The 14,515-nt window shown below is 49.6% G+C and overlaps 1 protein-coding gene across 1 annotated transcript; it reads left to right on the top strand.

Moving 5' to 3' along the window:
* Positions 1-3,237: 3,237 nt before the first annotated feature.
* On the top strand, positions 3,238-5,559 carry LOC109759818 (uncharacterized). The gene has a single exon (XM_040395744.2). The coding sequence runs from the start codon at positions 3,238-3,240 to the stop codon at positions 5,557-5,559; it is 2,322 nt and encodes a 773-aa protein (XP_040251678.2).
* The last annotated feature ends 8,956 nt before the right edge of the window (positions 5,560-14,515 follow it).

The following is a 14,515-nucleotide window of genomic DNA, read 5'->3' as shown; positions in this document are numbered from 1 at the left end:
GGAAGGGCAAGCGGTTCAACGACGTTATCGGCGCCTTCAAGCGCGCCGCCCGTGGGCTCCCCGTCGGCGACATCACAGGCGAAGCCGGGCCCTCCGGCCTGCGCGGGCGCGAGCGCGCCCCGCCTCCTGGCCCCGCCCCACCAGCCCCGGCCGAGGCCGTGATCCCGCCGGAGGTGGCGGCGCTCCGACAGGACGGCGACCCGGAGGACACGCCCGGACTGCTCGCGGCCCTAGCGCGGTCATCGGAAGAAGCCGCCGCGGCGGTGGCGCGGGAGGCCGAGGAAGCCTCCGAGATTGCGGCCGCAATCCAGGCGGCCGAGGCGATGGCGGCGGAGGAGGAAGAGGATTCGGACGACGTCCCGGTGGACTGGGACGACGTCGCGAACCGGTCCAGCAGCGACGATGACGGCGGCAACGGCCCGGGCGTGATTGACCTCGTTGATAGCGACGCCGAGTAGTTTTTTAGTGTGTTGTTTAGGTAATTTGGCTTCGGTAGACCCCCCCCCCCAACAAAATGTAGAAGGGCAGAATGGTCATACGAAAGAAGGGTATGCCCACCTCGTATTATATAATTGTGAATGGCGTACGTAGACCGCGTGCATGCAAAAAAAAAACACAAACAAATTATTGCCGTCAGCGGCGGACGGCAAAGGCACTAGAAAGTTTGCCGTCAGCGGCGGACGGCAAAGGCCTGCCGTTAGCCACTTAACGGACTGACAGCGCAATTATTGCCGTCCGCTCTCTTTGCCGTCCGCGGCAGATGGCAAAGGGCCTTTGCCGTCAGCCGCCAGGAAGCAGACGGCAAAGTAGCTGTTTACCGTAGCCTACTTTGCCGGAGCCTTTTGCCGTCCGTGGCTGACGGCAAAGGTCTTTGCCGTCCGCCGTTCATGCCTTTGCCCCTACCCGAGATCCGCCGGTTTTGACACCGACAATCTCGTCCGACACAATCTCCAAAATACAATCCGGAGGAATAGAAAACCAAACTTTACATAGTTCATCCCCCATCCCTACCTCAACTAATCTATGTGCGCCACTATTCACACTTTGCCTAACCCACATCACTTTAAACTGCTGGAAACTCCTATGCATCCCTTGATCTCTTTGATGGTTGGTCCCAACGCCGAGAGGTTTTTTTCTTTCTGAAAAGAGGCAGAAGATTTGCCTCATTCATTAAATAAGAGGAATACTATGTTTATGTTACAACCGCAACATCCCAAATAAAAGTGATCAACTACTCTCACAGCATTAGATATCCCAACTTTCTAGCACCCGCAGTTGCCCAAAGCCTGGGCTCTTTCTTGATTTTGACGAGGAGGATCGTCGGCGGAGCACTCTTCTGAAGGAACACTCGCGCGTTTCTCTTGTTCCAAATGGTCCAGTCGAAGAGCATGCTAAGCGAGGCCATCACATTCCTATTGCGGATAGATGTGTCGGAAAGGCCCAGCCACCAATCTTTGATGTTGTCCGAGAGGTGCCATGAGGAAGTATCAATGCTCATCAGCTGCAGCGAGTCCTTGATTAGTCCCCAAAGGCGCATGGAAGCGGCATTTGTAGAAAAGGTGTTCCAGAGACTCTTGCCCCCACTTGCAAAGTGTACAAAGGCCATAGTTTGGCCATCCGGACTTCTTCAATCTATCCGCCCAACTAAGCGAAGAACTTGACTTTGGAGGAAGCCCAAGCCTTCCATACAATTTGTTCCATAGGGGATTTAATTGTGCCAAGGAATTGCGCTTTGTATGCCGACTCGGCCATGTATTGCCCGCTAGTTGTGTGCTTCCACACAATATCATCCTCGGAAACTACTTCAAGATGGAAGCCATGAAGCTTGTCCACAGGGTGACAAACTAACGCAAGTGATTCAACGAAAAGGAGGCCGAGGTGTTTATTCTCGAGACCGAAGCATCATTATCGAGTGCTTCGCGCACCCATGGTGCATCCCAGAAAGGCGTCCTTGCTCCATTTTCAACAAAGATGGACATGGAGGCATACAACAAGGCAGAGTCCATCTTGTCGCAGGGGTTTCCCATGTCCACCCGAAGATTGGTTAGGTCTTTCCATTCGAACCACAACCAACGCAAGAGGGGAGCCCGAGCAAAATTCTCCGTGTTAAGTATGCCAAGGCCACCAAGATTCTTTGGCCGGCACACCGCGTCCCAACTTACCTTGCATTTTGCACCAGTGGTTTTGTCCGTGTCCCTCCCAAAAAAGGCTCTCTCGAGCTTGTTTATGTTGTGCAACGTGGACGGTGGCACTATGAGCGGTGTGATGGAGAAGATGAGCTGCGAAGACAACACCAACTTCACAAGGGTTCTTGTCTGAGTTGTTTAGCATATTCACTATGCCCAGGTTATCAAGCTCCAAATGAAGCTTTAGTGTGTTAATTTCCTTGGCAACCTGAACAGCTCATGTACATGCCCGAATCTCCACCTTCTCTGGATCAGAAGACCAACCGAAGAAATGGCAAGCAGTGGCTTTGAAAGCACCCTCGTGATCACGTAGCACTCCTCCTCCTCCTCCTTTGCCTCTGTTTAGATAAAGCTCCATTCGCGTTGGCCTTGATCCATCCATTATCCTGTACCTCCCAAGCCGGCTAGACCTTGGTTTGCTCACTCTTGCCTCACGTGCATGAACATCATCCCATTCCTTCACGTAAGCTAAGACTGACTGCATGATATTGCCTCGGCTATTCTGTGTCCGTCTCTTGCCTCATTCCACGCTAACCAGAGGCCGTATACTGCTTGTACCATCATCGATCTCCTCTTCTGTTGCGTCCGTGAACCAGAAGAAAAGAAAATTAAAAACAAAAATTTAAAAGGAAATAAAAAGACCATGAAAAACAGAAAAAGAAAAAAGAAAAAAGAAAAATGTAAGAGAAAGGAAAGACCAGAAGAAAAATAAAGAAGGATAAAAATCAGGGACTATGCGCTGAATACAGGCCGTGTCGTGTGGTTGGAGCCGCGGGGCCCGGCACAGTTACGTTACGCCGCGTTGCATATCTGGCCCAACAAACCAAACCGATTCCGGGTCGCGCAGCAGCGATCTCGTGGGCCATGGCCGACTGCAGCCCTCCTCGAAGAACCGACTTCATGACGGGTTCGGACGTGTCAGCTTTGAAATACGGAGAGGGGCTCGCAGGTCGCAGCCGTACCTATCCCGCTCATCACGTCTTCACGACCGCTCACAGCTTGAGCTGAGGAGCCGACCTAGGAGAAGAAAGTGTCGGTAATGGCGGCGGCCATGGAGATCGAGGTCTCGGCGGACGACGTCGCGTACGAGGAGGACGTCCTGCATGATCCCTTCAGCCTGTCCGGCTGGCTGCGCTACCTGTCGGCTCGCCGCGCGGCGCCGCCGGCGAAGCGCGCGGCCATCTACGAGCGGGCGCTGCGGGCCCTCCCCGGATCCTACAAGCTCTGGCACGCCTACCTCACGGAGCTCGGCGACGCCGCGCGCGCGCTGCCCGTCACCCACGCCGCCCACGCCGGCCTCAACGTCGCCTTCGAGCGCGCTCTCGCGGCCGGCATGTCCCGGATGCCGCGCGTCTGGCACATGTACGCCTCCTCGCTCCTCCACCAGCGCCTCCTCACCCGCGCCCGCCGCGTGCTCGACCGCGCTCTGCGCTCGCTGCCCGTCACGCAGCAGCACCACGTGTGGCCACTCCACCTCCGCCTCGCTTCCCTCCCTGACTGCCCGGCCCCGACCGCTCTCCGCGTGCATGGCCGCCACCTCCAGTTCGACCCCGACCACGCCGAGGAGTTCATCGCCTTCCTCGTCTCTGCCGGCAGATGGCGGGACGCCGCCCAACACCTCGCCGCGGCCATCGACGACGAAGGCTTCGTGTCCGTCAAGGGCACAACGAAGCGCCAGCTCCTGCTTGACCTGTGTGGCCTGCTCGCCCAGCCTCCAGAGGAGGTCGCCAGGATGCCGGTGGACGCCATCCTCCGCGGCAGCATCCGCAAGTTCCCCGAGGAAGCCGGCGTGCTATGGACATGCCTGGCCAGCCACTACGCGCGGAGAGGCCTCCACGGCAAGGCGAGGGACGTGTTCGAGGAGGCCACAACCACGGCGACCACCGTCAAGGACTTTCGGATGGTGTTCGACGCATACTTGCACTTCGAGCACGCCATGGCCGCCGCGGAGCTCGAGCTCAGGCAAGCGAACACCGTTAACATCCAGGACTGCTGGCTCGCGGACAGGGACAGCACAGACTTGGCGATGGCGAGGCTGGAGCGGCTGCTGGAACGCCGGCCGGAGCTGCTCAACAGCGTGCTGCTGAGGCAGAACCCGCACGACGTCCAGGCGTGGCACGAGCGGGCCAAGATCTTCCGCATGGATCCCGCGAGGCACGCCGCGACCTACGTGGAGGCCATCAAGACCGTCGATCCGGCGAAGGCGACGGGGAAGCCGCCGCACACGCTCTGGCTGGCGCTGGCCAGGATGTACGAGGACCGTGGCAGCGTCGACTGCGCCCGAGACGTCCTCCACGGAGCCACGCAGGCGAACTTCACGGCGGCGGAGCACCTCGCCGCGGTTTACTGCGAGTGGGCCAATATGGAGCTGAGGCACCAGGATCCCGAGCGGGCCATCGACCTCATCCGGCGAGCGACCACGCCACCATCGATCGAGGCCACGGCTCGCGCCGCTGCTGCCGGCGGCGAGGACGTTCGGGCGAAACTGCACCGGTGTCTCAAGCTGTGGCTCGTGTACCTGGACCTGATGACAACGCACGGGTCGCTCGAGTCCACCTGCGCCGTCTACGACAGGATGCACGACCTCGGCGTCATCACGCCATTGCTGGTGCTGGACCACGCGTCCCTGCACGAGCAGCACGGCCGGTTCGAGGACGCGTTCCGTGCGTACGAGCGGGGCGTCAGGTCCTTCAAGCACCCGCACACCGAGGCCATATGGGAGGCGTACCTGACCAAGTCCGTCCAGCGGCACGGGGAGTGCAGGCCGGAGAGGGTGCGGGACCTGTTCCAGGCGGCCGTCCTGCAGTCGCCGCCGGAGAGGAAGAAGGCCGTGTACCTCAGATACGCGAGGTTCGAGGAGGACTTCGGCCTCGCGAGCCGCGCCATGAAGGTGTACGAGGAGGCCGCGAGCGCCGTCCCCGCCGGCGACAGGCTCGGCGTCTACGAGGTGTACGTCGCGCGGGCTGCCGAGCTCTACGGCCTTCTGAAGGCGAGGGACGTGTACCGCCAGGCGATCGTCGGCGGCGGGCTGCCCGACGAGGGCGCGAGGGCGATGTGCGTCGGGTTCGCCGACCTCGAGATCGGGATCGGGGAAGTCGCGCGCGCTCGGGCGCTGCACGTTTACGCGGCGGCCTTCACAGATCCCGAGGTTTACCCTGAGTTTTGGAAGCGGTGGAACGACTTTGAGGTGCAGCAAGGCGACGAGGGTACGTTCAGGGAGATGCTCCGCGCGAAGAGGACCATGGCGGCCGTTGCCAGAGATGGAGCAAGGGCGCGGCGCGCGATCGGCGCCGGCGGCGGCGTGGTGGAGCGCCCGTGCGCCGGGCAACGATACGACGGTGCTCAGCAATGCAAGCGGATACGTCTAGTGTAGTTTTTTTTCTCCTCTTAATTAACTTGACATGACACGTTAGTTGTTTTCTCCGATTCGAGTATGTGCTATCACGTTTGGGAAAAAAAAAAGTGCTATCACCAGATCGTTGATGTATGTACTCACATTCTTGAGCACCTTTTTTTGGGTCATATGTATACAACATTAGTTATCTGCCCTCTCTTTTCAAGTTTGCTATTAGAGCATCTTCAACAGCCACACAACGCGCTAAAAAAGCGTTAGCGCTTGCTCCAGTGGCCGCTGCAAAATATAATGCGCCTGAGCCGCTGCAACAGACACGCTAAACTGCAGCGCGCACGAGCAGCCGGAGCTTGCCATATGTTACATTTTGGAAACAATATTTCAAACATCAAAACAAGACATAGCATAGTTTAAATCACCCAAACAAGTTCATGACATAGAAGTTCAAATCCATATCCCAAGAAGAGACTAAATAAACACACGGGACTAGCAAATGGTATAACCAGCATTGCTAGACCAAACAACAAGCACATCTGATCAACATCATTGCGGGCAACTTAATGGAATCTGTGGACAAATCAAAACAAAAACGGCTGTGCTAGAAGGCCTGATTTGTCCGTAGGGAAGTAACTGGGAATTTTCCCCAATGGACGTAACCAGCTCTGCTTTCGCAGTCTCAAGAGGAGAAGCCCCGAACGCTTGAAGTTGCCATCCTGTGATCTAAGAGGCAAGACACTGGTTGATGAATCTCTACAGTAAACTTTATAAGGTAAACAGATTCAGAAATGTTAACTCCTCAACAATCTTATGGTCAAGATTGTTGTATAAGAGTTTTGATCAGCATTGATTAGGGACACAGGGTTCCCATCAGGCAACTGATTACTGATGGAATTAACTCACGCAGACAGCAAAACCTGTTTCAAAACTACTCCCTCCGTTCCAAATTACTCCCTCTGTAAACTAAATATAAGAGCGTTTAGATCACTAAAATAGTGATCTAGACGCTCTTATATTAGTTTACAGAGGGAGTAGTTGACTTGAATTTGTCTAGATATGAATGTATCTATAACTTGTTTAGTGTCTAGATACATTCGTGTCTAGATAAATATGGATAAGTAATTTGGAACGGAGGGAGTATGAATTTGATAGCCTAGCCCTCATCTTCATGGTATAAGATGATAAATCCAGTATGTCCATGCCATGGCCCCGAATACTTCAGTTTAGATGAACAAAACAGGAACAAGCATCACATCATCGCCCATAAATAATTTATAGACAAGTTTATTGCAAGGTGAAACATAGATCAACTTAGATCACAATGACTAGTTCCAGCTTGATAAATGAAAGAGTGCCAGCGAACAGATTTAGGAAATCTAGACCAGTGCATTGATATCACACAGAAAGATATATAGATAGATAAAACAAGAGAGGCAGACGGCGCTATGATGCATCCTCTTCTTCTATGTAAATTCCTGAAAACCTACTTGACCTCGGCGACTCCTCTGAAAGCCTCGATGCTTGCGGCGTTCAGCGCGCGTTCAGCGCGGCCCTCCTCTTGTCAACGTCATCGGGGAGCGCGACGAATCCCTTCTCATCCAGCTCCTTGCGGACTCTTTCCTGGTACTTGGCGTACCTGTCCTCGACCTCCTCGTGCTGGGCGGCCACCTCGAGCGTGAGTTGCTGCTCCTCGGGGGTCAGGTCGTCGAAGTAGTCCCCAAGGACGAAAGGCACCCTCTTGTGGTTTAGGACCGCCTGGACAGACGCCTCCGACAGGTGGTACTTGCACGAAGGAACCGTCGCCGCCGCAGGCTTCTTCGATCCGGAGACGGTGCTGCCGATCGGACGCAGCTGAGGGCATCCGGGGGGACTCCTCGCCTTCTTGCGGCCCTGCTTACCAGCCATCGCCAAGAAGATTCGCCGGCGCAAAGTGGGGATTTGTGGAGGGGGCGTGGAGAAGAACCTACCTTTCGATCGATCGGGGTAGGGACTAGGGAGGCCGCCGTGTTGCCTCGGCTAATAAAGGCGGGGGCAAACCCTAGGAACTATGATCCCGATCGGAGTTGGATTGAATACTACCGTCGCGTCCGTCTCCGAGTTCCGCCGTGGATCGGGCTTCGCTTGGGCCTGGCCTAATCTCGATTGGCGACTTTCTTTTTTTAGTGAACGATGAACAATTCTTTTTATTACAGTGCACCTGCACTGTTTAGTCGCGCTGAATCGCCCGTTACACATCCCAGGGTCCCGCAGGTGCCTCCGCGTCGTGACTGTAGGAGGGCCACACCCTGCCATCGTTTTTTAACGCAGTACAGACTCAAGCGCTCATATACACGCACATACACCCGCACACCCTATTCTTATGAGCATCTCCGAAAAGACTGAGCCGACATATTATCTTGAAATTTACGAAGCCACCTCGTCGTCGACAGGAACGTCTCCTCCTACTGAATGCGAATCGCCGGAAATCCTGAAATAAATTCAGGAATAAATGCGAGCACCAGGACTTGAACACTGGTGGGCTAGGAATACCAGAATCTCTCTAACCATCCAACCACAAGTTAGTTCGCAACCTGCCACCGTTTTAGATGAGGGGAGTCACAGTGATTTTTTTTAGGTCCACACGTCGGTGTCGCGGTTGGAAAATGGGTGGGGGAGCCATCCATTTTTCGAAATCTGCTTGGTGCTCCTCTCCATCAAAATCCTCCAACTTTTTTTTTACCGTTTCAAGCATTTGAGGAGGGGGGTAGTTTTTTTTTTAAACACTATTGCTAAATCCATTGAGCAGGAGAGGGTTGGTCCATTTTATGAGGAAAATCGGACCCAAAAACCATACAAACGGCACCTTTCGGCAAACGACACACATCCTCACGAGTCACGGGTCCCTCTGATCAGATCCACCTGCAGGACGTTGCCTCCAAGAGGGAACGCGACGCCGGATAGCGCCACCATCGTCCGATCTAAACTAGATCAAGGGTTTCCCTCGGAGCACGGCAAGAAAAGCAAGGTGGGAGCAGCTACATCGATGCCTCCAACGAGGGAGCGACGCCATCGACGACTCCGGCCACAACCGGAGTACAACTTTCGTCGTCCGTCTCACCTACACAGTTCGAGCCCAGGATCCGACCAGCCTACACACCAAGCCACTACCCTTGCCTCCACGGCAAACCGCACATCCTCAACATGCTTCCAACCTTGCATCCGCGTCTCCCGCTGGATGGAGGATGCAACCCCGCAGCGGCGCCATTCCTCTCCCATCGGAAGGATGCAAACAAGCAGGACGCCGTTCGTCTCCTTGAGGATGCAACGCCTACGGTCCAATCATCTCCCGACGAAGGATGCAACGACGCCATTCCTCTCCATCCAGCCACCACCGTCTCGCCCTCCCACCTGCAGGAGCATCGAGCTTTCCGAACCACCATCAGGAGGATGCAACACCGAGCAGGGTGCCATTCATCTCCCACATCGTCTCTCGCACGGCTTGTGGCCGCGGCCATGCCGACCATGTCACATGCCGCCTCCAGACCCCCAACCACCAGGGCGCCAGATCCGGCTGGGGAGGGCCTGCCAGATCCTGCCTCACCAAGTCAAGGGCGCGCGCGCAAGAGCTACCGGACGGGCACGCGGCCAGACACCTCCATCTCGCCGCCGCGGACGGACGGACGAGCTGCCGAATGAATAGCACCAAGCGGATCTGGACCCCCAACAGGCGCGGCCTAGCAGCCGCTGGGCCACTAGCTACTAAAACATCGGATCTGGGTAGAGACCCATCCAGATCGCCGTATGCGCTGGATGATGCCTCCTAGCAAAGCTATCGCACGTCCCGGCCGCAGCCACCTCGCTCTGGCAGCGAGCGCGTGCTTCCACACCTCTGGGTGCGCCGTCCAGCACCGACCCGGCGCCGCCATGTCCAGTGACTTCGCTTGGCGAAGCTGCCCCGCGCAGCACACCACACGAGCGGGAAAGGGAGATCCCGCCGAGGCTGACGACGGCAGGGGACGGTGGCGGGTGATACGTCTCCAACGTATCTATAATTTTTGATTGTTCCATGCTATTATATTATCTATTTTGGATGTTTAATGGGCTTTAATATGCACTTTTATATTATTTTTGGACTAACCTACTAACCAGAGGCCCAGTGCAAATTGCTGTTTTTTTGCCTATTTCAGTGTTTCGTAGAAAAGAATATCAAATGGAATCCAAACGGAATGAAACCTTCGGGAGAATCATTTTTGGAACAAACGCAATCCGGGAGACTTGGAGTGGACGTCAAGGAAGAAACAAGGTGGCCACGAGGCAGGGAGGCGCGCCCCCACCTTCGTGGGCCCCTCGTAGCTCCACCGACCTACTTCTTTCGCCTATATATACTCTTATACCCTGAAAACATCTAGGAGAGCAACGAAACCCTATTTCCACCGCCGCAACCTTCTGTACCTGTGAGATCCCATCTTGGAACCTTTTCCGGCGCTCCACCGGAGGGGTAATCGATCACGGAGGGCTTCTACATCAACACCATAGCCTCTCCGATGATGTGTGAGTAGTTTACCACAGACCTTCGGGTCCATAGTTATTAGCTAGATGGCTTCTTCTCTCTCTTTGGATCTCAATACAAAGTTCTCCTCGATCTTCTTGGAGATCTATTCGATGTAATACTTTTTGCGGTGTGTTTGCCGAGATCCGATGAATTGCGGGTTTATGATCAAGTTTATCTATGAATAATATTTGAATCTTCTCTGAATTCTTATATGCATGATTTGATATCTTTGCAAGTCTCTTCGAATTATCAGTTTGGTTTGGCCTACTAGATTGATCGTTCTTCCAATGGGAGAAGTGCTTAGCTTTGGGTTCAATCTTGCGGTGTCCTTTCCTAGTGACAGTAGGGGCAGCAAGGCACGTATTGTATTGTTGCCATCGAGGATAAAAAGATGGGGTTTATATCATATTGCTTGAGTTTATTCCTCTACATCATGTCATCTTGCCTAATGCGTTACTCTGTTCTTATGAACTTAATACTCTAGATGCATGCTGGATAGCGGTCGATGTGTGGAGTAATAGTAGTAGATGCAGAATTGTTTCGGTCTACTTGACACGGACGTGATGCCTATGTTCATGATCATGCCTAGATATTCTCATAACTATGCGCTTTTCTATCAATTGCTCGACAGTAATTTGTGCACCCACCGTAAAATATGCTATCTTGAGAGAAGCCACTAGTGAAACCTATGGCCCCGGGTCTATCTTCCATTATATTAATCTCCCGTCAACTAGCTATTTCTGTCGCCGTTTATTTTGCAATCTTTACTTTTCAATCTATACAACAAAAATACCAAAAATATTTATCTTATTATCTCTATCAAATCTCACTTTTGCAAGTGGCCGTGAAGGGATTGACAACCCCTTTATCGCATTGGTTGCAAGGTTCTTAATTGTTTGTGTAGGTACTAGGGATTTGCGTGTATTCTCCTACTGGATTGATACCTTGGTTCTCAAAAACTGAGGGAAATACTTACGCTACTTTGCTGCATCACCCTTTCCTCTTCAAGGGAAAACCAACGCATGCTCAAGAGGTAGCAAGAAGGATTTCTGGTGCCATTGCCGGGGAGATCTACGGACAAGTCAAGACATACCAAGTACCCATCACAAACTCTTATACCTCACATTACATTATTTGCCATTTGCCTCTCGTTTTCCTCTCCCCCACTTCACCCTTGCCGTTTTATTCGCCCTTTTTCGTTCGCCTCTTTTTGCTTGCTTCTTGTTTGCTTGTGTGTTGGATTGATTGCTTGTCACGATGGCTCAAGATAATACTAAATTGTGTGATTTTTCCAATACCAACAACAATGATTTTATTAGCACTCCGATTGCTCCTATTAGCGATGCTAAATCTTGTGAAATTAATGCCGCTCTGTTGAATCTTGTCATGAAAGATCAATTTTCTGGCCTTCCTAGTGAAGATGCCGCTACCCATCTAAACAACTTTGTCGATTTGTGCAATATGCAAAAGAAGAAAGATGTGGATAATGATATTGTTAAATTGAAGCTATTTCCGTTCTCGCTTAGAGATCGTGCTAAAACGTGGTTCTCTTCTTTGCCTAAAAATAGTATTGATTAATGGATAAGTGCAAAGATGCTTTTATCTCTAAGTATTTTTCTCCCGCTAAGATCATCTCTCTTAGGAACGATATTATGAATTTTAAGCAACTTGATCATGAGCATGTTGCACAAGATTGGGAGAGCATGAAATTAATGATACGTAATTGCCCTACTCATGGTTTGAATTTATGGATGATTATACAAAAAAATTATGCTGGATTGAATTTTGCTTCTAGAAATCTTTTAGATTCGGCCGCGGGAGGCACTTTTATGGAAATCACTTTAGGAGAAGCTACTAAACTCCTAGATAATATTATGGTTAACTATTCTCAATGGCACACTGAAAGATCTACTAGTAAAAAGGTTCATGCGATTGAAGAGATTAATGTTTTGAGTGGAAAGATGGATGAACTTATGAAATTGTTTGCTAGTAAGAGTGTTTCTTCTGGTCCTAATGATATGCCTTTGTCCACCTTGATTGAGAGTAATAATGAATCTATGGATGTGAATTTTTGTTGGTAGGAACAATTTTGGTAACAGCGCGTATAGAGGAAACTTTAATTCTAGGTCGTTCCCCAGCAATTCCTCTAATAATTATGGTAATTCCTACAACAACTCTTATGGAAATTTTAATAAGTTGCCCTCTGATTTTGAGACTAGTGTTAAAGAATTTATGAATTCACAAAATAATTTCAATGCTTTGCTTGAAGAAAAATTGCCTAAGATTGATGAGTTGGCTAGGAACGTGGATAGAATTTATCTTGATGTTGATTCTTTGAAACTTAGATCTATTCCACCTAAGCATGATATCAGTGAGTCTCTCAAAGCCATGAGAATTTCCATTGATGAGTGCAAAGAAAGAACCGCTAGGATGCGTGCTAAAAAGGATTGTTTTGTGAAAGCGTGCTCTTCTAGTTTTCATGATAATATTGGTGAAGATCTAAAAGTGATTGATGTCCCCTATTAAATCTTTGTTTTCCAATATGAATCTTGATAAAGATGGGACTGGAGATGAGTCAACTTTAGTTAGAAGGCGTCCCAATGATTTGGGTTTTTTAGATCTTGATGCTAAAATTAATAAAAGTGGGATTGAAGAGGTCAAAACTTTACATAGCAATGAGCCCACTATTTTGGATTTCAAGGAATTTAATTATGATAATTGCTCTTTGATAGATTGTATTTCCTTGTTGCAATCCGTTTTAAATTCTCCTCATGCTTATAGTCAAAATAAAGCTTTTACTAAACGCATCATTGATGCTTTAATGCAATCTTATGAAGAAAAACTTGAATTAGAAGTTTCTATCCCTAGAAAACTTTATGATGAGTGGGAACCTACTATTAAAATTAAGATTAAAGATCATGAATTCTATGCTTTGTGTGATTTGGGTGCTAGTGTTTCCACGATTCCAAAAACTTTGTGTGATGTGTTAGGTTTCCATGAATTTGATGATTGTTCTTTAAATTTGCATCTTGCGGATTCCACCATTAAGAAACCTATGGGAAGGATTAATGATGTTCTTATTGTTTCAAATAGGAATTATGTACCCGTAGGTTTCATTGTTCTTGATATAGATTGCAATCCTTCATGTCCTATTATTCTTGGTAGACCTTTCCTTAGAACGATTGGTGCAATTATTGATATGAAAGAAGGAAATATTAGATTCCAATTTCTATTTAGGAAAGACATGGAACACTTTTTCCTAGTAAGAAAATTAAATTACCTTATGAATCTATTATGAGAGCCACTTATGATTTGCATACCAAAGATGACAATATCTAGATCTATTCTTGTTTTTATGCCTAGCTAGGGGTGTTAAACGATAGCGCTTGTTGGGAGGCAACCCAATTTTATTTGTGTTCCTTGATTTTTGTTCCTGTTTAGTAATAAATAATTCATCTAGCCTCTGGTTAAATGTGGTTTTATGTTTTAATTAGTGTTTGTGCCAAGTAAAACCTATAGGATCTTCTTGGGTGATAATTATTTGATCTTGCTGAAAAAGTCAGAAACTTTCTGCTCACGAAAACAATTGTTAAAAATCATCAGAATGTGATAAAATATTGATTCCAATTGCAGTAGATCAATAACAAATTATCTAGGTCTTCCTATTTTTGCAGAATTATTTGAGTTACACAAGTATGCGTTTGATACAGATTACTACACACTGTTCTGTTTTTGACAGATTCTGTTTTTCGTGTGTTGTTTGCTTATTTTAATGAATCTATGGATAGTATCGGGGGGTATGAACCATAGAGAAGTTGGAATATAGTAGGTTTACACCAATACAAATAAAGAATGAGTTCATTACAGTACCTTAAAGTGGTGGTTTGTTTTCTTATGCTAACGGAGCTCATGAGATTTTCTGTTGAGTTTTGTGTTGTGAAGTTTTCAAGTTTTTGGGTAAAGATTTGATGGATTTTGGAATAAGGAGTGGCAAGAGCCTAAGCCTGGGGATGCCCAAGGCACCCCAAGGTAAAATTCAAGGACAACCAAAAGCCTAAGCTTGGGGATGCCCCGGAAGGCATCCCCTCTTTCGTCTTCGTCTATCGGTAACTTTACTTGAGGCTATATTTTTATTCACCACATGATATGTGTTTTGCTTGGAACGTCTTGTATGATTTGAGTCTTTTCTTTTTAGTTTACCACAATCATCCTTGATGTACACACCTTTTGGAGAGACACACATGAATCAGAATTTATTAGAATACTATATGTGCTTCACTTATATCTTTTGAGCTAGATAATTTTGCTCTAGTGCTTCACTTATATCTTTTTAGAGCACGGTGGTGGTTCTTATAGAAATTATTGATCTCTCATGCTTCACTTATATTATTTTGAGAGTCTTTTAGAACAACATGGTAATTTGCTTTGGCTATAAAATTAGTCCTAATA

This window comes from Aegilops tauschii, chromosome 7 (assembly GCF_002575655.3).
Source record: "Aegilops tauschii subsp. strangulata cultivar AL8/78 chromosome 7, Aet v6.0, whole genome shotgun sequence".
Lineage (NCBI taxonomy): Eukaryota > Viridiplantae > Streptophyta > Magnoliopsida > Poales > Poaceae > Aegilops > Aegilops tauschii.
Note: the sequence above shows the minus strand (reverse complement) of the source record. Positions and strands in the feature narration are given on the sequence as shown.